Source organism: Leptonychotes weddellii, chromosome 13 (assembly GCF_054177405.1).
Source record: "Leptonychotes weddellii isolate Sample4059 chromosome 13, ASM5417740v2, whole genome shotgun sequence".
In the NCBI taxonomy this organism is placed as follows: Eukaryota; Metazoa; Chordata; class Mammalia; order Carnivora; family Phocidae; genus Leptonychotes; species Leptonychotes weddellii.
This window is the reverse complement of record NC_138381.1, coordinates 21416119-21437828: the sequence shown is the minus strand read 5'-3', so window position 1 is coordinate 21437828 and position 21710 is coordinate 21416119. Positions and strand designations below refer to the sequence as shown.

The 21710-nt window shown below is 35.2% G+C and overlaps 2 protein-coding genes across 5 annotated transcripts in view; both read left to right on the top strand.

Annotated features, from left to right (window-relative positions):
• Positions 1-21710, top strand: part of ELAC1 (elaC ribonuclease Z 1) — a 470823-nt gene that overhangs the window by 68205 nt on the left and 380908 nt on the right. The window lies entirely within an intron of this gene.
• SMAD4 (SMAD family member 4) overlaps positions 1-21710 on the top strand; it is a 70309-nt gene that overhangs the window by 33726 nt on the left and 14873 nt on the right. For 3 of the 4 annotated variants that reach the window (XR_014139590.1, XM_081801200.1, XM_081801199.1), the window contains exons 5-10: positions 1736-1948; positions 5193-5312; positions 5407-5523; positions 6967-7017; positions 15718-15901; positions 16995-17163. Coding sequence is in view for 3 of the 4 variants with exons in the window: in XM_081801200.1 (XP_081657326.1) it covers positions 1736-1948; positions 5193-5312; positions 5407-5523; positions 6967-7017; positions 15718-15901; positions 16995-17163 (854 nt within the window). In the remaining variant the exon portion in view is untranslated. Of the gene's footprint in view, positions 1-1735; positions 1949-5192; positions 5313-5406; positions 5524-6966; positions 7018-15717; positions 15902-16994; positions 17164-18686; positions 20480-21710 lie in introns of those variants that run through there. The other variant, XM_081801202.1, reaches the window with a different exon arrangement.

The window sequence follows — 21710 nt, the reverse complement described above, 5'->3', positions numbered from 1 at the left end:
AGTATAAATTTTTTTGTTTTTGAAGAGTATAATTTTTTAAAAAGAAAGATTGGGTAAATATGTAATATCCACTTTGTCCCAAATGATTTTTTCTTTTATTTTTATGATTTGGCTAACATTAGTGATGAATGGTTGGGTCCAGTTTTCTTACTGATATATAGTGATATGTTAAGCATCCTTTTGGTTATCTTTTTGTTTCCCTAGAATTTTTTGAAGACAAACTTTTTGCAAAATCTTCATTACTTTTTTTTTTAAAGATTTATTTATTTGAGAGAGAGCGCATGTGCATGCGTGCATGGGTGGGGGCAGGGCAGGGGGAGAGAGAGTCTTAAGCAACCTCGGTGCTGAGTGTGGAGCTGGACATAGGACTCGATCTCACTAGCCCAAGGTCACAACCTGAGCTGAAACCAAGAGTCGACGCTCAGCCGACTGCACCATCCAGGTGCCCCTTCATGACTTTTGATGCATGGAAAAGCCCTTTAAGAGATTGTACATAGAAATTTGAATAACGGATTATTCGTACTGCTTTGAAATAGTCTCCATTAAAAAAAAAAAGGCCATGTTGGGGCACCTGGTTGGCTTAGTCGGTAGATCACGCGACTCTTAATCTCAGGGTTTGCTAGTTCAAGCCCAACTTTGGGCATGGAGCCTACTTAAAAAAAAAGGGCCATGTAACGAATTGGTATTTATGTGTAATCAGTTTTTTCAAAAATTGACATAGGGAAAGATAAAGGGCGCTATATGTTAATTCTTAATGGAAAAGAGGATGTCTTGTTGTGGACTGTTTATTGACTGTTCTAAGAGGAGAACGTAGTATTGGAATTCAATGGATTGTAAAATTCTGGGTTAATGTTAGTTTAGAAGTAGTAAAGAGTTGTTTGCTAAATATAAAAAGCACACCCCAAAGCAATAGCCTAAAAAAAATGGGGAGGTTCTGGGCAGAGAACAGTTGATACCAATGCAGTTTAAGTTTTCTTTTTTTCCTTAAAACAAAGGCAACCATTCCCTAGTTTGTTAAAGGAAAAGTGTTATGTTGTATCAGCTAGAGTTTAGGTTTGCTTATTAAGGTGTAACCACATAGGTGAAAGATGTTGATTGAATTTTTTCACAACATATATTTATCAAGCATCATTATTTGATTTGGGTTTTCAGAAGGAAATTTCAGTTTGACTTACCATTTAGAATTTTTCTTTCTGGTTCTAGCCCTGTAGGGGACATTCAGTACCTTTCACTTTCAAAGTATGTCACTTAACAGTAAGTCTAAATCCTGGAACTGGATAGCTATCAGATCCCATTCATATTTCTACACTGTGAAATTAGCAAAAAGATACATAGCCAAGCCCTTGATCTCAGTTTGGTCTTCTCATGGATAAACATTTTCCCCCAGCCATTTAGTTTTTATCTAACTCATGTATTTAAGATGGTTATTACTTCTAGGTTAATCCAGAAACTAAGGAATACCTCTTGAGGACCACTTCTGGAAGTTGTTGAAATGTAGTCCAGCTTCAAATTTCAGGGGGTCAGTCAGGTTGACTGATAATATATCTGAGATCCCTACTTCTAAATAAATAGTTTTTGTGGATAAAGTAGTATTCTTTTCAAATATGAAAAAATTCTGAGTTAGAGTTATTTACACTATAGTTGATTTTAGGTGTTGTCATATTACTTACAAGATTTTTTTTTTCCAGTAACCGAATCTTACAAGATTTTAAAATGTGTTTAATTTTTTATGTAGCTCCACCAAGTATGTTGGTGAAGGATGAGTATGTTCATGACTTTGAGGGACAGCCATCATTATCCACTGAAGGACATTCAATTCAAACCATCCAGCATCCACCAAGTAATCGTGCCTCAACGGAGACCTACAGCACCCCAGCTCTGTTAGCTCCATCTGAGTCTAATGCTACCAGCACCACCAACTTTCCCAACATTCCTGTGGCTTCCACAAGTGAGTAGTAGAATCAGATGTAGTCAGCAAGTTGATCTTACCCTATTCAATATTTATATGTAATAATTATATCTACTTGGAGGAAAACTCCAAGTAAGTAAAAATCAAAAGTACTGTGGTATCTTTTATAGGATAAAAGTATTAAGTAGGCTTTTCAGTTGGTCCTGGAAAAAATAGTGTTTATAATCTACTTGAATGTTTTTATGTTGATGTACAGTCACTGGAATTTAAGTAATGACTTTGATTAAATTAGTGGTCTAATTTAAATTAGTGGTCTAATTTGTACTTTTTCTACTATTACATGCAGAAGTAAGAATCATCTTGCACTTTCAGATGTGTTTTAGAGAAGTGTTTAAGTAGTTAACAAGTAGTTTTGGACCAAGATGTTTATAAAAATCTCTGTCAATCAAATTGTATGCTTTTCCTTAATTAGGGTTTCTATTGTGCTTTGTCTGGCAGAATATTACTTTATAATCATTTCAGTCTCCCATTGTACAAACTTAGAAAAAGGGATCTTGACAAAGTTGTTTATAACATACATCCCTCAAGATAGACATTAAGTATTTTAGTCAATTTTGAAATAAAGCTAAATTCTAGGTATCTATTATTATTATTATTTTTAACCAAGAAGTCTTTTTCAAAAAGATTCTTCCCATGATAGAGATGCCATTTTCTTTGCCACATTATAGAGGCAGAGGGCTATTAGGTTTATCTTTTCTTGGGGCCTGATTAAGGCACTCATGACTCTGTTCTGTTAATATTGCTGTTTATTTTCACAGTTACCAAAGGTTGCACAGTTTGCTGTTTGGCAAGTGGAGTTGCCTTTTTTTTTTTTTTTTTTTAACTAATTACAGAGCAGGGTCTTGGCATGTGTATGGTGTTATTTGTACCTGGTTGCTAAGGAGATTGTACCTAAGCCACATCAGCAGCAGATTGTTGATAGATCTGGACTAATACTTTATTAGCAGCTACTAAAGGGAGCATTATTCTATTTACTTTAATATCAGATCAGATTCAAAATGGAAATTTGATCTTTGGAATAAATAGGGGACTGATTTCTCTAATTGAGTTTATAAGTATGGTATACCAAATATCCCCCCCTTTAATTCATTTCACCTCTTCAAAGCAGTATATTTTGGATTTTCTGCATGAGATGACAGTCTCACCATAGACAACATATTCTAAGTGGAGTTTATAGGTTAAGCACATACTTTAGACCTGGACCCTCTTAATCACTTAGTGCTTCTGTTATCTGTCTGCTCTTTATTAACCAATTTGGGAATATAGTTGACAGAGTGGTCAGTGATGGAGAATAAAAGAAAGCACTTTATAGCCACCCAAGCATAGATTAGTGAGAGCGCAGCCACTTACTTACTTACTTCTATTGATATTATCTGGAGATTGAATTTGCATGCCTTTGTTGATGCTTGCTAAAATGACTTTGTTTTAAGTGTTCTATCCTCTGGATTCAAGTCCTATTGAAAACCAGAAAAAGTGGTATTAGTGAAATTCCAATAATTTTTCTTGGTAGTTTTTGGATGTATTTTTCTAATTGAAGAGATCATTATTTTTAGAATTTGTCACAAAATGTTCTTGTAGATCTCAAAATGTGTATTGATAGAATTAAAAGAAAGAAAAAAATTCGACTAAAACAGGAGTTGGAAGACTCTTTTGAAGGAGCTGGTATAGTTGTATTATTTAATTTCTTATATACTTGGAATTGTGTAATGGAAATATTCAGTACAGATAACCACAGTGGGCTACTTTATAGTGTGTTCATTTTGCACTTGAATATCTTCAGGTTTTCTTTCTAAATATCTGTAATTAAAATAATCTCATTTTGCTTGTATAGTGACACTTTTTATAAGCTAGCTAAGAGTCTGGCATGCATAGTTGTTAAAGGCAAGAGTAAAAGTATAATTGACATTTAAAGATAACTTGGAAAAAATTTGGGGGATGAGTTAGGGAGGGAGGTTACTAAAAACATCTTTAAAAGTAAATAATTTGGAGATTATTGCAACAATCTCTAACTTTTGATTTTATAATCCTCACCTTAAGGAAATGTGATTTGCAGAGAGGAGAAAAGTGTTCCTTTTCCTTGATACTTTGAGCAATGGTGTCATTTCCTTTCTTCTATCTATACTCCCATTTAGATGAGAAAAGACTGAAGTGATGCCAGTTATAGATAACGGTTACGAAATTTCAGTGCTTCCCAAATGCGATAAACAATTGACTTAATGCTTGCTTGAAGAAATCAAGCTTTTTTCACTTAAAAAAAAAAAAAAAGCCTTAAAAATATAGGTTGTTGGGGCACCTGGCTGGCTTGGTTGATGGAGCATGTGACTCTTGATCTCAGGGTCGTGGGTTTGAGCCCCACTTTGGGAGCAGAAAGTACTTAAAAAAATAAAAAATAAAATCTTTTAAAAAAAATGTAGGTCAGTAAGCAATATCATTGAATGGTTTTGAGTAGAATAGAAATCAGACAAATCTTACTCCTCCTGGTATATTACATATAGAAAGGGTAACTAATTTCCTCTCAGTTTGGGAAGATGGTAGTGTTCTTGGAAGGAAGTGATTTTTGGTTTTTAAAAGTACATGAAAAAATTTCAAAGTAGACTTATATTTTGTTGTTGTGGTTTTTGTTTATTGTTTTTGTTTTTCTTTTCTTTTTTTTTTTTTTTTACTAGCAATGCTCTATTGATTGAATAGTGGAGCTTGACCTTTTCTAAACTTCACCTTACCCATCACATTCCATTTAAAATATTTGCCTGCTCTGCTTTTCTTTTATCAAACTGTAGCATTTTGCTATTATCAGTACCAGTGCTAATAATAATGAATTTCCAGTTTTCAACATTTCCTTGAGTGTGGACTTCTGGAGTGCTAATCAGAAAGGTCCAGAGCTACATGGCATGCCCAGGGATGAGCTGATGTACTTCTGAAGTTATTATGATAAGCTAGACATGTAGTGGCATTTTGCTGGCATTTGAAGAATATTTATGAAGAAAAAATTCTCTAAGATTAGCTAGACATTACTTAAGGTAGAACAGTTTTGGACATTTTCAAGTTAAGGTTTGCCTTCATAGATGACTTTAGGATTTATTACTTGATAGACCATAGATGAGTTCCATTTTTTGCCCATCTTTATAGTTGTGATTATCAGATATAATTGGTCCTTCATATACTGTATGAAAGCATAGGATTGCATCGATCAATGTACCGTATTAATGTCTTCTTGTTCCTCTAGGTCAGCCTGCCAGTATACTGGCGGGCAGCCATAGTGAAGGATTGTTGCAGATAGCTTCAGGGCCTCAGCCAGGACAGCAGCAGAATGGATTTACTGGTCAGCCAGCTACTTACCATCATAGTATGTACATGCTTTTTAAAATCTTTTAAGTAGTTGAGAAAAAATAGGCAGGCTTTCTAAAAGCAAATTAATCCATGTGGGCCTTAATTTTTAGACAGCACTACCACCTGGACTGGAAGTAGGAGCGCACCATACACACCTAATTTGCCTCACCACCAAAACGGCCATCTTCAGCACCACCCGCCTATGCCGCCCCATCCCGGACATTACTGTAAGCTCTCGTTTTTGTTGTAAGGGCCGTTTCTTTTTGAGAACTGGTTTTCTTTCTATTTTTTTTTTTTTTAATGTTTTTACATCTTTTATTCATCTTACAATTTAGTTTCATTAAATGATTACTGCTTTTCAGCATTTTTGGTAAACAGTATTATTTACTTTTTACAGTTTTGTTATCATACCTTTGTTTTAGAGGAGTGTTGTTTACTAAGTACATTTATTTCTCTGTTGCTGATGTTTCATTAACAGCACATTGATTTCCATTCATTTGTTTGCTTTGTATATGTTCCTAGATCTCACGTATATCTGTATATCCACCCTAAGTGGGTTGAAACCCCTTGAGTGTCAAGATCTCAAGGTTTCCTCATCATACTATTCAGCATACTATAGACACTTAGATGTTGAATCTGTCATTACTCTGTGCAGGCTTGACTGGGAGGGAGACTCTACTAATAATCATAGCTTGTAGTTTCAGGCAGAAGAGGAACATTGTTCATCTGGCTTAGTGAAGTCAAGAGCATAAATTTTTCTTAATGTATTAAATTCCTTTTCCTCCATTATAAATTAATAGTACCAAAGAAAACTTGGAAGATACAGAGAAGTGTAAATAAGAAAATAAAAATTACCCAGAGTCCTCCTACCTAGAGATATCTACTTCTAATATTTTGTCTTATTTTTTCTTCCAGTCATATAAATGGGTGTCTATACACTTGGGAGGGAAAGGATCATACTGTGTATATATTGTTGTATCCTTCTTATTTTCAGTTATGTTACTGTTTTTCCATGTTTTAGAGAATATAATTTTTTATGGCTGCCTGGCCCAGCATAGTGGTTAAGGTGCTGAGTTTGGACCCTTAATTGGCTGTGTGACCATTGGCAAGTTACATAACTCCCACTAACTAAGCCTTAAGGCTAACAGTAGTATCCATCTCAAGGAATGTTGTAAGAAGTAAATGTAATAATTCTTGTGAAGTGGTTAGCACAATGTTTTAACACTTAATAATCTCTCAATTATCTTAGCTACTGTTCCATTATGTAAATATCCTTAATTTAATAAACCCTAAACACTTGTTTTGAGAATGGACCTAACAGTTTGAATTATTACCATCTATTGCGTTGTAAATTATACTCTATCATGTTAAATGAATAATTCATTTATAATTTACATTAAATTTTCCATGTACAATTATTGTAAATTGCTAATAGCACTTGGCACATAGCATTAAAATGTTAGCTCTTAAATACCCACAAAAGTAACTCAAGAGTATTTGCTTATTATAAAGTAATCTAAACAAAGCTTTTACATTTTTAGACATTGCATAAGCTTGATCTAAACAACTCCTAAGGTATGGTAGTTATATTTAAGTAAGGTTTATTAAAAGTTTTAGCATTGGAAAACTTTTAATAAATAAAAATGGGATTTTTATTGTCTTTTCTTTAGGGCCAGTTCACAATGAGCTTGCATTCCAGCCTCCCATTTCCAATCATCCTGGTAAGTGTATTTCAACATTGATTCCCTATATTTAGATTTTCTTTATAGTAATTAAAACGTACACACACACACACACACACACACACACAAACACACGTTTTAGTATAATTACAGAGTAACCTAACTTTTTAGATAAATATAATACTGCTTATCGCATTAGCTAATCAACAGTTTACGAGTAGCTGATATAGTCACACATAGGGTGTCCATATTTGATTCTTTTTAACTGTGTGAAAGAAAAGACAAGAACTGTTTTTTTCAGCTAAAATATGAAGTAACAAAATGCTGGTTTTAGCACTGAATACATAAATATGTAGCAGAAGAAAACTAGGTTTCAAAATAGAACAGCTGTAAAACTGTAGCTTAAAAAGCCAGGGAAGAATCTGAAGTAGATGCTGAAAATAAAAATAATTCACTGTGTCTGTTTTAGAAGATAGATTCAGGAATTTCTGGTTAATTGGAATTTTTAGAAACTTTTTGATTAGTCTTCAAAGCAGTAAATAACTAAATAGATTTCCTCAGTTCAGAGTTTGAATATATCTTTTTAAACTATAGAAGTAATAAAACAGAAAATTTCAATAAAATAAAATACTGAGGGCTTCTTAGCATTAACATAAGATTTTGATTTGTTTTCCTCTATCCCTTCGTATCTATTTTTCTTAGCTTTTTAAAAAGTTGCAAATATTTAATTTCCACTCATCACTTAATTTTTCCCCTAATTAAAAATAATTTGTTTTATTATGAAGAATTTCAAACATATACCAAATATCAGACACCCCCCCTGCCCCAATATACTCATCCCTCAGTTTCAGCTATTAACAGCTCTGGACCAGTCTTGTCTCATTCATACCCTCACTTATTATTTTGAAGGAAATCGTATAAAATTGTTTTGTATATAAATATATGAACATATATTTCCAATAAAATTTTTTTTTAAAACATAACTACAATAAGCATAATGATCAATTTAAAGGATAACTTACAGTTCTTCAAATAGATCTACATAATTTTCTTCAACAGTGTTCTGTTTGTTATTTTTTATTTTCTAATTTTTCTTTCGGATGTTAAAAAAACCCAAAACCATTGAGGGTAAGATTTTCAAGCTTGTAACTCTTCTCATATTTCAGTTTAAGAGATTTAAAGAGCTTCTGAATAAAAAAGCCGAATTGCTTTACAGTGATTGCATCAGAGTATGAGAGTTTTACCATGCTCACCAGATTAGGTGGATAGTTTGATAGACTTTTTGTTGATTTAGGAGGCAAATAATATTTGTTTTGATTAGAAGAAAAATGCTATGGGTGGGGCAGAAGTACTTTTTAACCGTACATAATTACTAGTTAAGTAATCCTCTTTAGTAGATTTTTCTATATGTTATTTGCGTATTTATTGTGGCTTTAAACATTTTTTGGGGTTAAGGAGCCTTGCCTTTTTATAAACATTTTTATTGAGAAATATATGGAAAAGTACGTAAAACAACTATACGTGCAGTCTCATGAATAACATTGAAGCCAACACCTAGGTAACCACCCTTCAGATTGATAACTAAAATTTGCCACACCCCTAGAAAACTTCCTATCCTGTGCATTTTGTTTCAGTCAAAAACTTCTCCTCCCTACCAGAGAGCACTGTTCTTTTTTTTTTTTTTTAAGGTTTTATTTATTTATTTGACAGAGACACAGCGAGAGAAGGAACACAAGCAGGGGGAGTGGGAGAGGGAGAAGCAGGGAGCCTGATGCGGGACTCGATCCCAGGACCCTGGGACCGTGACCTGAGCCGAAGGCAGACACTTAACGACTGAGCCACCCAGGTGCTCCTGTTCTGCTTTTGGTGGATACTATTTTTTTTTTGCTCTTTGAAAGTGATGAATGCATTACGAGACAGTCTAGTTTAGTAGATTGGTTTTACTTGTTTTTGAAATCATATAAATAAAATCATTGTATCCAAATCTTAATTTGTTGTGAATAAGCATACTGTGATAAGAGGGGAAAATCTAGAGCCTTAAGAATGAGAATTTTTTCTGGCTTCAAGGCAGCATCATTGAGAGTCAGTAGTGGTTCTTGGCACTTTTGGGGGCCTCAGTGTCCATATGGCTTAGTGGAAGGTGGTCTGCGGGAGAGAGAATAACCAGAGCTGAGAAGAAAGATGTACCCTGAATGAGATGGTGAGGTGAAGTTGGAAATGGTTATTTGGACTCAATTTGCATTCAGCAATTGCTTTTGGCTTCTTGATAGATTATTCATTCTTCTCATGGTAGAACTGATGTTGAGGTCTAACAGCTCCTGGTGGTTAGGGAATAGCATTAACTAGTTATGAGGATACACATCTGGAACACCGCATATTGGCATTAAAGCTTTTGTCTATGAGTAGAATAGAAAGTGACTTAATGGTGAGAATGATCCTGAAAGGTCTCTATCTGAGTGGTTGTGGGAAGGAATTAGCTCTGTGCATACACAGATGTTAGTGTGGAATCAGCTGGTTGGAACCCAGTTGGCTGTGAACTCTTTGGCTATGAATACTTATAGGCCCCAGAGGAGTTTTACCTCACAACTGTTTTCTTCATTTCTTCTCTTGTACTGTTTTTTATTTTTATTTTTATTTTTTATTTGACAGAGAGAGACACAGCGAAAGAGGGAACACAAGCAGGGGGAGAGGGAGAGGGAGAAGCAGACTCCCAGCTGAGCAGGGAGCCCGATGCGGGGCTCGATCCCAGGACTCTGGGATCATGACCTGAGCCGAAGGCAGACGCTTAACGACTGAGCCACCCAGGCGCCCCTCTTCTCTTGTACTGTTAAGAGAATATTTTAGGGGCGCCTGGGTGGCTCAGTTGGTTAAGCGACTGCCTTCGGCTCAGGTCATGATCCCGGAGTCCCGGGATCGAGTCCCGCATCGGGCTCCCTGCTCAGCGGGGAGCCTGCTTCTCCCTCTGACCCTCCCCCCTCTCATGTGCTCTCTCATTCTCTCTCTCTCAAATAAATAAATAAAATCTTTAAAAAAAAAAAAAAGAATATTTTAACTGGTCTCCCTATTGGGAGAGCTTGTAGGCATAGTTAAATCTCTGTTATTACTCAGTATTTCTTTTCAAATTTGAATCTAATTATTTCTCAGGTGAAGAACTTGCATCGTTTTCCCTACTTATTGCTTGGCCAAAAGGTCTAAATTCCTTAGCTGGGCAGAATATAGTGTCTGATTCTGGTCCCTGCGTACTTTCCTAGCCTTGTCTCTTTATGCTTTAACCTGAACCACATACTCAAGCTTGCTCAGCTATATCATTCCTCTGTGCTTTTTTAACACATGCAGAAAAATCTCTGTGTGATAGGTCTTGTACTCTATATTAGTTACTTGTTGTTCTGTAATAGAGTATTTCCCAAACTTAGCTGATTAAACCAGTAATAACAATTCTTTATCTTACTTAGTTTCTGTAGGTCAGGGATCTGGGAATGGCTTGGTTGGTTTGCTCTGGATTTAGAGTCGCATGAGGTTGCAGTCAAGATGTTGGCTTGGGCTGCTATCATCTGATGGATTTTCTGGGGTGGGAGGATTCACTTTCGGGGTGGTTTACCCACATAGCTGGTAAATTGTTATTGTCGGCAGAAAGGTCAGTTTCTCTCTGTGTGGACCTCTCTGTAGAGCTTCTTGAGTGTCTTCACATGATACCTAACTTCCCCCAGAGTAAGTGATCAAGAGAAGGCAGGACAGAGCCTTGGGGTCTTTTAAGACTTAGCCTCAAAAGTCACATCATAATTTCAGTAAGATATTATTTTGTGGGGAGGGGACGACACAAGGATGTGAATATCAGAAGGTGAGAATCATTAGGGGCCATCTTGGTGCCCACCCATGTACTCCTAAGGTCCTAAATGTGGCAAACTCTGTTTAACATCTACCTGGAGTATACCACTGTTGGGAAACCTTTCCTAATCCCTGCGTCCCCTGCTGTCTAGTACTTTTAATTCTTTTTTTTTTTTTTTTTTAAGATTTTATTTATTTATTTGACAGAGAAAGTGAGAGAACCCAAGCAAGGGGAGCAGCAGAAGAGGGAGAGGGAGAAGCACGCTCCCCGCTGAGCAGGGAGCCAGATGTGGGGCTCTATCCCAGGACCCTGGGATCATGACCTGAGCCGAACCAACTGAGCCACCCAGTCACCCCTCTAGTACTTTTAATTCTATTTAAATTACAGTTGTTAGTTTACAGCTCTGCAGTCCTGTTTCATAAATGAATAGAAAACAAAGTTAATATTTGTTTTAGGTGTCTGGTTAATGTAGCCCCTTAAGGTCCGATTAAGAAATGCTAAAATATTCTACCACAGACTTAGGGCCATTTAGGTAGGAAATAAGCCTATACCTCTGAATATGTAAAATATTTGAAATAATGAAATATCATCAATATATAGTGAACCTATTTTGAGAAATGATTTTTGAAGACAGTTACATAGATGTTTTCAGAAATAGAGGTAATATAAATTGTAGAAAATGAAAATAATTATTATTGGTCATTACCTTGGTGTTAAGGATTTCAGATAGGCCTTATACTTGGTGATTTTTATGCTTTGATTTTGATAACTAAGTTGAAAAAAATTTTTGGAAAAGGTTAGTCATTTTATTTCCTTTTTATGGACTCTGTTTTTGCTTTTTCTTAAAGCTGAGATATATTCATTGAATTAAATATTGATTACAAATTAAAGAGTTTCCTCAGTGTCTTTGAGGTTGTTTTGGTAATTCACAAATGGGTTCAAAATCCACAGATTTCTAAATTCAGGTTATATTCTAGTACTTAGGAACTATCTACTATTCAAGAGAGTGCCTTTATGTGTTGATAAAAGATTCTCATAGGTCATCTTATTCAGATCTAAATAATAAAAGAAATAATTCATAATGAGTCTCTTGGGCACTTTAATGAAGTTTTTAACTTTGTGAATGACTTTATTTCAGAAATTGAAGAGAATGCCTTGGAGACTATATTTTTCAGTGTAATTGTGCTTTATAATACATTTACCCATTATAAAGAAGTATTTAGCTAAGTTCTTAAATTGTAAAAAAAAAAAAAAAAAAATCATGTTGTTAACTCAGCCTTTTAAAAACCTTTTCTCTGGCCAGTGATGAGCAGTCCATAGGCTTCATGAGATCAGCCCAACTTCACTAATTCAGCAACAAGAAGCTAAAAATATCAACATCAGCAAGCACATAACAGTCCCACTCCCTTTCATATGAATTAGGACATTAAGAAAGCTCTCTCCTGAACTGAGTAATTTCATCCTCCTGTTAATACTGGTTTTGAGAAGCTGCAGGCTTGTCGCTTAATATGGCATTTGGTCCTTGGAGCAAAAGAGCAAAGAGAGATCTAGAAAATCTTAATGAGTGTTTCCTATTAACCTTCTCCTGTTTAAAAAAAAAAAAAAAAAAAAGGTTCTTCCAGGCTGTTTAGCGAATTGAGAGTGGAGTAGAGGTTTTTCACATGGTATATTGTATCCCTGGACTGCCAAGTTTTCTGGAACCCACTTAGATTACTTCTAGTTCTCTGTCTTCACAGATAGTAACCCCCTTCCTCTTGCTTTCTTAGGCCTTAACAATCTCTTAACAGTTGGTGGTTTTTTCATCCCTGGTCTATGGTGCAATTCTGATGCCAATTTCTGTTAACTTCAAGTTTCTTAAAACTCTTCTTCCCAGTACTAGCAGGTCAGCTCATTCAGAGATGCAGCTTTATGTAACCATCATTGTTGTATTGTGTCTGAGATATTAGGCAAGCACACAAAAACCCCTTTGGTGACTGGAAAATAATAAAATAAGGTTTAAGTGCAGTTGCAGATGTTATAATTCATGATGATTAAAAGTATATTTTTTCTTATTTAAATGTAGAGGTTATACAACTCTCTTTTTCACTCCTGAATTGACTTTCATGGAAAGAGGTTGCTCACCATGGCACTTTACTTCTGGATAATGTTACTCAGTATGAACTAGGAAATGCATGTACTTGGACCTTATTTTTTACTCAGCATTATAAACATTCATGACTTTAGGGCATTGTTTGTAACAGAATTTACTGCTTGGATTGTTTAAAGACCCTTTTAAATGCTATTACTGTTTTTTGCTTCTAGAACATTGGGTAATTGTTATCTTGTCTTAGACAACCTCTTTTTTTTTAATATTTTATTTATTTATTTGATAGAGACACAGCGAGAGAGGGAACACAAGCAGGGGGAGTGGGAGAGGGAGAAGCAGGCTTCCCGCGGAGCAAGGAGCCCGATGCGAGGCTCAATCCCAGGACCCTGGGATCATGACCTGAGCCGAAGGCAGACGCTTAACGACAGCCACCCAGGCGCCCCCTTAGACAACCTCTTTAGTTTTAGCTTTAACTAATATAAATATATCTGCCAGTTTGCTGAAGCTTTTTGTTCATAGCATAATGTGCTGTCTTTAATATAGAATAACTTCATAAATATTTCAAAACTGTTTTTTTAAGAAGGGACTTCAGTATATCACTACTTTTTCATGTTTTAATGATAACCAAAAATATTTAAAGAAATGTTAAGTATTTGTGATTAGTTGATTTGATCTGTGTGGCAAAACATTTGAATTGCTAAGTTTTTGAATCACCATCTTCATGTGGTTTGTTTTATTAATTCTTCATTGAAAAATACTTTCTTACTTGACAACATTTTGAAAAGCAATTAAATACATAGATTTTACAAGATTTTTTTAAAAGATTTTATTTATTTGAGAGAGAGAGAGAAACACAAGCGGGAGGAGGGGCAGAAGGAGAGGGACAGCAGACTCCCTCCTGAGCAGGGAGCCAGAAAGCAGGGCTTCATCCCAGGACCCTAAGATCATGACCGGAGAGTCAGACACTTAACTGACTGAACCACCCAGGCGCCCCAGATTTTACAAGATTTTTTTTTTTTTTAAAGATTTTATTTATTTATTTGTCAGAGAGAGAGAGCACAAGCAGGGAGAGTGGTAGGCAGAGGGAGAAGCAGGCTCCCTGCTGAGCAAGGAGCCTGAAGTGGGACTTGATTCCAGGACCCTGGGATCATGACCTAGCCGAAGGCAGAGCTTAACTGACTGAGCCACCCAGGCATCCCTACAAGATTTTTAAAATATATTTTAAGTATCAGTCACACTTCATTTTAAGATATTTTGGGAGTTTGAAAAGATCTATTTTTTTTGTCATCCTAAGTATCTACAGATTGTTGAAAGTTTTATTGCTGCAAATTCTAGTTTAGTCAAAGTTCATAAAGGGCACATTGAGAAGCAGATAAATTGATTTATCAGCAGAAAACTATTTTTTTAAAGATTTTATTTATTTATTTGACAGAGAGAGACACAGCGAGAGAGGGAACACAAGCAGGGAGAGTGGGAGAGGGAGAAGCAGGCTTCCCGCGGAGCAGGGAGCCCGATGCGGGGCTCGATCCCAGGACTCTGGGATCATGACCTGAGTGGAAGGCAGATGCTTAATGACTGAGCCACCCAGGCGCCCCATCAGCAGAAAACTTTATTCTCTAATAAGTGGCACTGGCCTTTCCCCCCCTTAAATATGTCAAATCCATTTTTACTTGGCCTTTGCATTTACTTTCTTCTTGAAATGTTCTGTTCACAGTCTTTACATAAATACATGGTCTTTCAAATTTCACCTTTTCAGATAGGATGTACCCCTGCCATCTAGTATGAAGGATTCTTTCCAGTCATTTTCTATCCCACACCCCATTTTATTTTCTTCACAGTGTTTATCATTACTGGAGTCATCTTATTCATTTATTTCCTTATTTGTCTGCCTCTGCATCTCCATGAGAATAGGGACAATAGCTATCTTATTTACTGCTGTGTATGCTGTGCCTAAAATAATTCCTAGATACTCTATATATATCTGTTAAATTAGTTAAAAAAGGAAAATCAAATAATTTCCATGTATGTTATCTCTGTGTAATAATAGTTTTATTCAAACAAAAATTAGAAATATTTGATCAAGTATATTTGCAAACCACACCAAATAGTGCCTTTTTTTCCCCCAATCATTTAAGGTTATTTTAAGTCATTTGTTGTTGTTCAAATGAATACACTAAATACATTTGCAAAGTTAAAATTGTAGTAGTTAACATGAATTGACTTCACTAAAAATACAGATGGGACAAATGACCTTTCACCCAAGAGACAGTTGAGAATTCCTGCTCACAGCCACTGTATAATGGAGTGTAATTAACCTTGACTCTAGTCTGTGATGGCTGACTTGCTTATGCCCTTTCTCTCAATTAGGGAATCTATAAAAGTATATCATACATTGATGTTACTCAAGGACACTTCCCTGGAATATGTCTTAGAGTCAGTGTGTTTTAAAAAAAAATAAAAGTTCAGACTATATAGAAACTATATGTACAGTCAAATGAAACATTGTGATAAATTATTTTAGAATCTGATTACTTCTCTTCTTTAAATTCCTAGTTGGATGAGTCCTTTGAGGTAAGAACCAATTTTGAGATTTTAAAAATGACTAGAGTTCAAGAATGCTTAGGTACTGAACTGAAAAATGGAAGACATAGAAGTGCCTACTTTTTAATGCATTGTCATTTTAATCAGATTCTTTTGGGTGCTTTTCAGATGCTTCTCCCCTTCCTTCACCCTTTCTTTTAGGAAAAGCTTTGTCTTATGGAATGAACATGAATGCTGTATCTCTTTCTTACACGGGTAGATGTTCTCTCCTGTCTACCTCCTGTAGCTCCTGAGTATTGGTGTTCCATCGCTTACTTTGAAATGGATGTTCAAGTAGGAGAGACATTTAAGGTTCCCTCAAGCTGCCCTATTGTTACTGTTGATGGATATGTGGACCCTTCTGGAGGAGATCGCTTTTGCTTGGGTCAACTCTCCAATGTTCACAGGACAGAAGCCATTGAGAGAGCAAGGTATTGTTGATTGTATAGTTAGTTATTTTAAAACTTGAACATAGTACATTGTCATTTATTTGAAGTTACATTTTTCAATGTAGATTTATAAGGTTTTGAATATAAAGGTCATCTTGAAAATTCAGAATTTGTAAACATTGCATTGTAATTATAGATGTTTGTTATTTAAAATATGATAAAAATGGTCTTTTGTTTAAGTTAGTGATGTTTCTGTGTTTTGAATAGTAAACTAGACCTTTTGGTATCCAGTTTGAAACAAATTTGTATTTTCTCTTATTGTATATTATTTCTACAAGTCTGTTGAGAGGAAATAATATAAAATGAGGACATGTTTCTGCAAGTATTATTTATAATATTGGAAAAATGATAATAAAAGGGAAATGGTTAAATTTTGATGAACTTTCATTTTTTATGTATTAAAATGTTAATTAAAAGTTTGTATAGCAAATGTAAATGCTTAAGATGAAATATTACAAGAAAATATTCATAGTTTTAGGTACCATATGATCTCAGATCTTTAAGGACGTGTGTGTGCTTATAGCTCTATCACTAGCTATGTGACTTTGGCAAATTCCTTACTCTCTAAGCCAGTGCTGTCTGATAGAATTTTCTGTGATAAAGGAAATAGTTTATATCTGTGCTGTTCACTGCAATAGCCACTACCTACATTAAAATATGGCTGTTGAGCACTTAAAATACAACTCATGTGATTAACTGAATTTTGAATTTAAATGGGCACATGTACCTAGTAGCTGTTGATTTGGACAGTGTTGCTATAAGCTTTTATATGCCTTAGTTTCATTTATAAAATGGGAATAATCATATTTACCTTACTGAATTGTGAAGGTTAAGTGAGAATTTATATTAAATATTTGGCACATAGTATTATATATATGCTCATAATTATATATGAATGAGATATTAAAAAAGGAAATATACAAAAATGTTAACAGTGGGTATCTTTCAGTAATGGTGTTATATAACATCTTTTATTTTTTTAAAATTTTAATATTTGGTATGCTGTATAATCTGAACTAAAATTTATCTTTAAATACTTATCAAAATAAAATGTAATTCCCTTTTTCTTCCTAAGGTTGCACATAGGCAAAGGTGTGCAGTTGGAATGTAAAGGTGAAGGTGATGTTTGGGTCAGGTGCCTTAGTGACCATGCAGTCTTTGTGCAGAGTTACTACTTAGACAGAGAAGCTGGGCGTGCACCTGGAGATGCTGTTCATAAGATCTACCCAAGTGCATACATAAAGGTTAGTTGCACTTTTACTCAAACATTTTAGACTTAGAAAGCTCTATTTGTTTAAAGAATTGAGATGGAGGTGGGAGGAGAAGAAAAATGTCTTTTTTATGTGTTAAATAATCAGAAATTATGTTTGTGTATAAAACACATTTCCTGGGGCATTTATTGACATGATTGGCTATATCTAGTTTTATGGTTGCATTCATGCCCTATTGTTTTATTAATAAATTTGTTAAATGTTTTAGAGTAATACACAGGCTCTTAAAAATATTGAGTGAAATCTCGAAATTTGTATTCCTTGGTAAAAATCAGACTCTAGAAATTTATCTTAGCCAGTCTTCAGGATTGTATGGAGGGGAATTCTAAAATTAATAGCTTTTCAAATTAAGAACCTGAGAAATGAAAAATCCTTCAATACCAGGTTTTTAAAAGTTATTTTGTACATTAAATGAGTCTTATTTATTATCATTTTGCATATTAAGCCTGAGGTGTTTATCATTTATTCAACCCATATCAATTTTAGTTTATAACATACACTGCTTTTGAAAGAAAGATAGTTGGAATTAAAAAGCCTAAATATATTTTTAACTTCAGGTTTTTTACAGTCATCCTAAGCATCTTCATTGTTGGCCATTGTAAGTTAGTGGAATTAACTGTAACTCATCACTTATTCCCAGGAAACTGCTTAGCGTACAAATAATACAGTCAAATAGCATATACAGAAATGGAATTGCTTGATGGCCTCACAGCAGCAAACTTAGTATCTCATTTTCAGTTACTGCAGTTCAGTTAAAGGATATAGGGATCTTATTTTAATATGAAACTTTCAAATTTTTCAAGTATAGAGAAAATAAATCCTCATGTACTCACCATCCAGCTTTAACATTCATCAGCATTTTATCAATATTGTGTTTATCACTGTACTTTTTTCTCCAGTAATTTAAAGCCAACTCCAAATATTATATTAGTTCATTCATAAAATACTCTAATGTGAATCGCTAATTGGTGAATATTTCTAAAAGACATAATCACAATGCTATTTATTACACCTAACAAAATTAACAGTAATTCCCTGTTGAAAGTCTTGACAATAGAGAATCTTTATAGTGTTGATGTATTAGAACAGTGGAATAGAATAGAACAATAAAATATTAAAATACGTTTATTGATAGGATATTTATGATGTGGAAATGTTGATTATTAAACAGTATGTAGAATGTGATCTTATTTTTATAAAAGAAATAATATCAAGGATATTTGTATTCATTTTTTATATACACCTACAAGTCTAGAATTGTGTACACAGTGTCTTACCAGGAATTGTCTCTGGGAGGTGGAATTTTCTTCATTTGCATTTTCCAGTTTTTCCACAAGAAATTTTAGTTATTTGTGCTTTATTGTTATTTTTAAGTGGTGTTAGATTTCCTTATATGCTTTACAGTCTATTTTATGTTGGTTGGCAAATTTGTCTTGAGAGAATTAATTCATTTTGTTTTTTATTTTTTTCCTCCCTGTTATTGCTTCTCCCTATAGGGCAGTTTTGCCTTAGTCTGGCACCCTGGGATCCACATCTCAGAACCAATTCTTATATTTAGGAGGTAGAGGAATTTTGTCCCATGAGGAAATTGAGTTCCAATCCCCAGGTATGCTCAGGGCCTAATTCCTATTAATAGGTTTCTGATGCTTATCTCTGCCATGGGCAAGAAAGAATTTTATTCCTAGGTGCATTTCCAAATTAGCTGTTAAAGTATTTTACCAGCACTTAATTCATGGGCAGGTACCCAGTTGTAGCCCTCAGAGATCCTGGCTATTGTCTCTTTCCATATTGCAATAAGTAGTCGAATTACTAACATCTACACCTTTTTTTTGGTCTTGGTACCCCAAGTACCTCCTGTCTTTAGTTCCTGCTCTCCATTGTAAATTTTGTTTATCCATCATCAGTAGATGGACACATGGATTATTTCCACTTTTTGGCTCTTATGAATAATGCTGCTCTGAACATTCATGTACAGGATTTTAGGTAGATGTTTTCCTTTTCTTGGATATATACGTAGGAGTGGATTTGCTGGATCGTAAGGTTGATTCTGTGTTGAACATTTTGATGGACTGCCAAGACTGTTTTCCCAAGTGGCTATATGCCATCTTACATTTCCACCAGCAATGTATATATGAGAGTTTCAGTTTCTCTGTACTCTCATCAACACTTGTTGTTATTTGTCTTTTTTATTTTAGCCATCTTAGTGGATGTGAAGTGGCATCTCATTGTGGTTTTAATTTGCCCTAATGGCTAATAATACTGAACATCTTTTCATGTGTTTATTGGCCATTTGTATATCTTTTCTGGAGAAATACTATTCAGATCTTTTGCCCATTTTTAAATTGGGTTCTTTGTCATTTTATTACTGAGTTGTAAGAGTTCTTTATATATTTTGGGTATCAGTCCCTTATCAGATACATGATTTGTGCATATTTTCTTCCATTCTTTGGCTTGTCCTTCATTTCACTTTCTTGATGATACGATTTGCACAAAAATTTTTAATTTTGATGTAGTCCAACTTACCTATTCTTTGGTTGCTTTTGCTTTTGGTGTCTTATCTAAGAAACCATTGCCTAATCCAAGGTCATGAAGATTTACTCAGATGTTTTCTTCTAAGCATTTTATAGTTTTAGTTCTTTAATTTAGGTCTGTGCTCCATTTTGAGTTAATTTTTGTGTATGGTGTAAGGAAGGGATCCAGCTTTGTTCTTTTGAATGAGAATATCCAGTTGTTCTGGCAACCATTTGTTGAAAACTGTTCTTTCCCTTATGAATTATCTTGACACCTTTGTTGAAATTCAGTTGACCTTGAATGTAAACGTTACTTTTACTTCTGTGCTGTCAATTCTATTTCATTGATCTGAATGACTCCTTACGACAGTACTTCTCTGACTAGATTACTGAAGCTTTGTGGTAAGGTTTGAAATTGGTAAGTGTGAGTTTTCCAACTTGGTCCTTCCTCAGCATTGTTTTGGCTATTGACTGTTCTTTGTATTTCCATGTGAATTTTATTTACTGTTGGCTTCAAGGATATATACTTGTAATAGTTCTTCTATCCTTTGTGCTCATAGCAGAGAGAAAAGCTGTTCATATATACCTACTCATCCATCTTGACTTGGAAATCTCTGGATTACTTGTGTAATTTGCAGTGAATGGATAAAGAACTACAGTGTTGATTATATATACTATGTGTCAGATGGGAGTTATGAATTTATTCAATGTAGGGTCATATTTAAAACGTTTGAGCTTAAAAAATGTGGAATCTTGGGGCGCCTGGGTGGCTCAGTCATTAAGTGTCTGCCTTCGGCTCAGGTCATGATCCCAGAGTCCTGGGATCGAGTCCCACATTGAGTTCCCTGCTCAGCAGGAAGCCTGCTTCTCCTTCTCCCACTCCCCCCTGCTCGTGTTCCCTCTCTCGCTGTGTCTCTCTCTGTTGAATAAATAAATAAAATCTTTAAAAAAAATGTGGAATCTTGTATAATTAAAGTAATTTTTAGGATTTTCAAATAAATGTAACATCTCTATTTTGGTACTAATGGCTATTAAGAAGCCCCTGAGGTATGAGACATATCATCACTTGATAAAACACTGTCATGGATAGATTTTTATGGTAATCTCAGGCTTTTGCCATGAACAATAATTACCTTTTGGGACATTTTTTTTAATTTTTATTTTTTTTACACTTTTTTTTTTTTAAAAGATTTTATTTATTTATTTGAGAGAGAGAGCGAGTACATGAGAGGGGGGAGGGTCAGAGGGAGAAGCAGACTCCCCGCCGAGCAGGGAGCCCGATTCGGGACTCGATCCAGGGACTCCGGGATCATGACCTGAGCCGAAGGCAGTCGCTTAACCAACTGAGCCACCCAGGCCCCCTACACTTTTTTTTTTAAAAAAGATTTTATTTATTTATTCATAAGAGACAGAGAGAGAGAGAGGCAGAGGGAGAAGCGGGCTCCCTGCTCAGCGGGGAGCCCGATGTGGGACTCGATCCCAGGACCCTGGGATCATGACCTGAGCCGAAGGCAGATGCTTAACCATCTGAGCCACCCGGGCGCCCCTATCTTTTGGGACATTTTAGTGGAGTAAAAAACAACATCCCATTTTTGTCATAATAACTGTTTAAGGTTTAAAAAGAATTATTTCTGTTTACCAAGCATATTATTGTTGTTCAGAAGAATCTTACTAGCCAGAAAAAAAGAGATGCAAGTATACACTAAGTCTTAACTATTGGCATTTTCTTCATTTGTGAATTTTTTAGGCAGTAGTAACTAAAGGATTTGTATAGTGCTGTTTAAATTGTCATATTCCCACCAGAGATAATTTTTTTTTTATAGATTTTATTTATTTATTTGAGAGAGAGAGTGAGAGAGAGAGAGAGCACAAGAGTGGGGGAGCGGGAGAGGGAGAAGCAGACTCCCTGCTGAGCAGGGAGCCCGATGCGGGACTCGATCCGGGGACTCCAGGATCATGACCTGAGCCGAAGGCAGTCGCTTAACCAACTGAGCCACCCAGGCGCCCCTC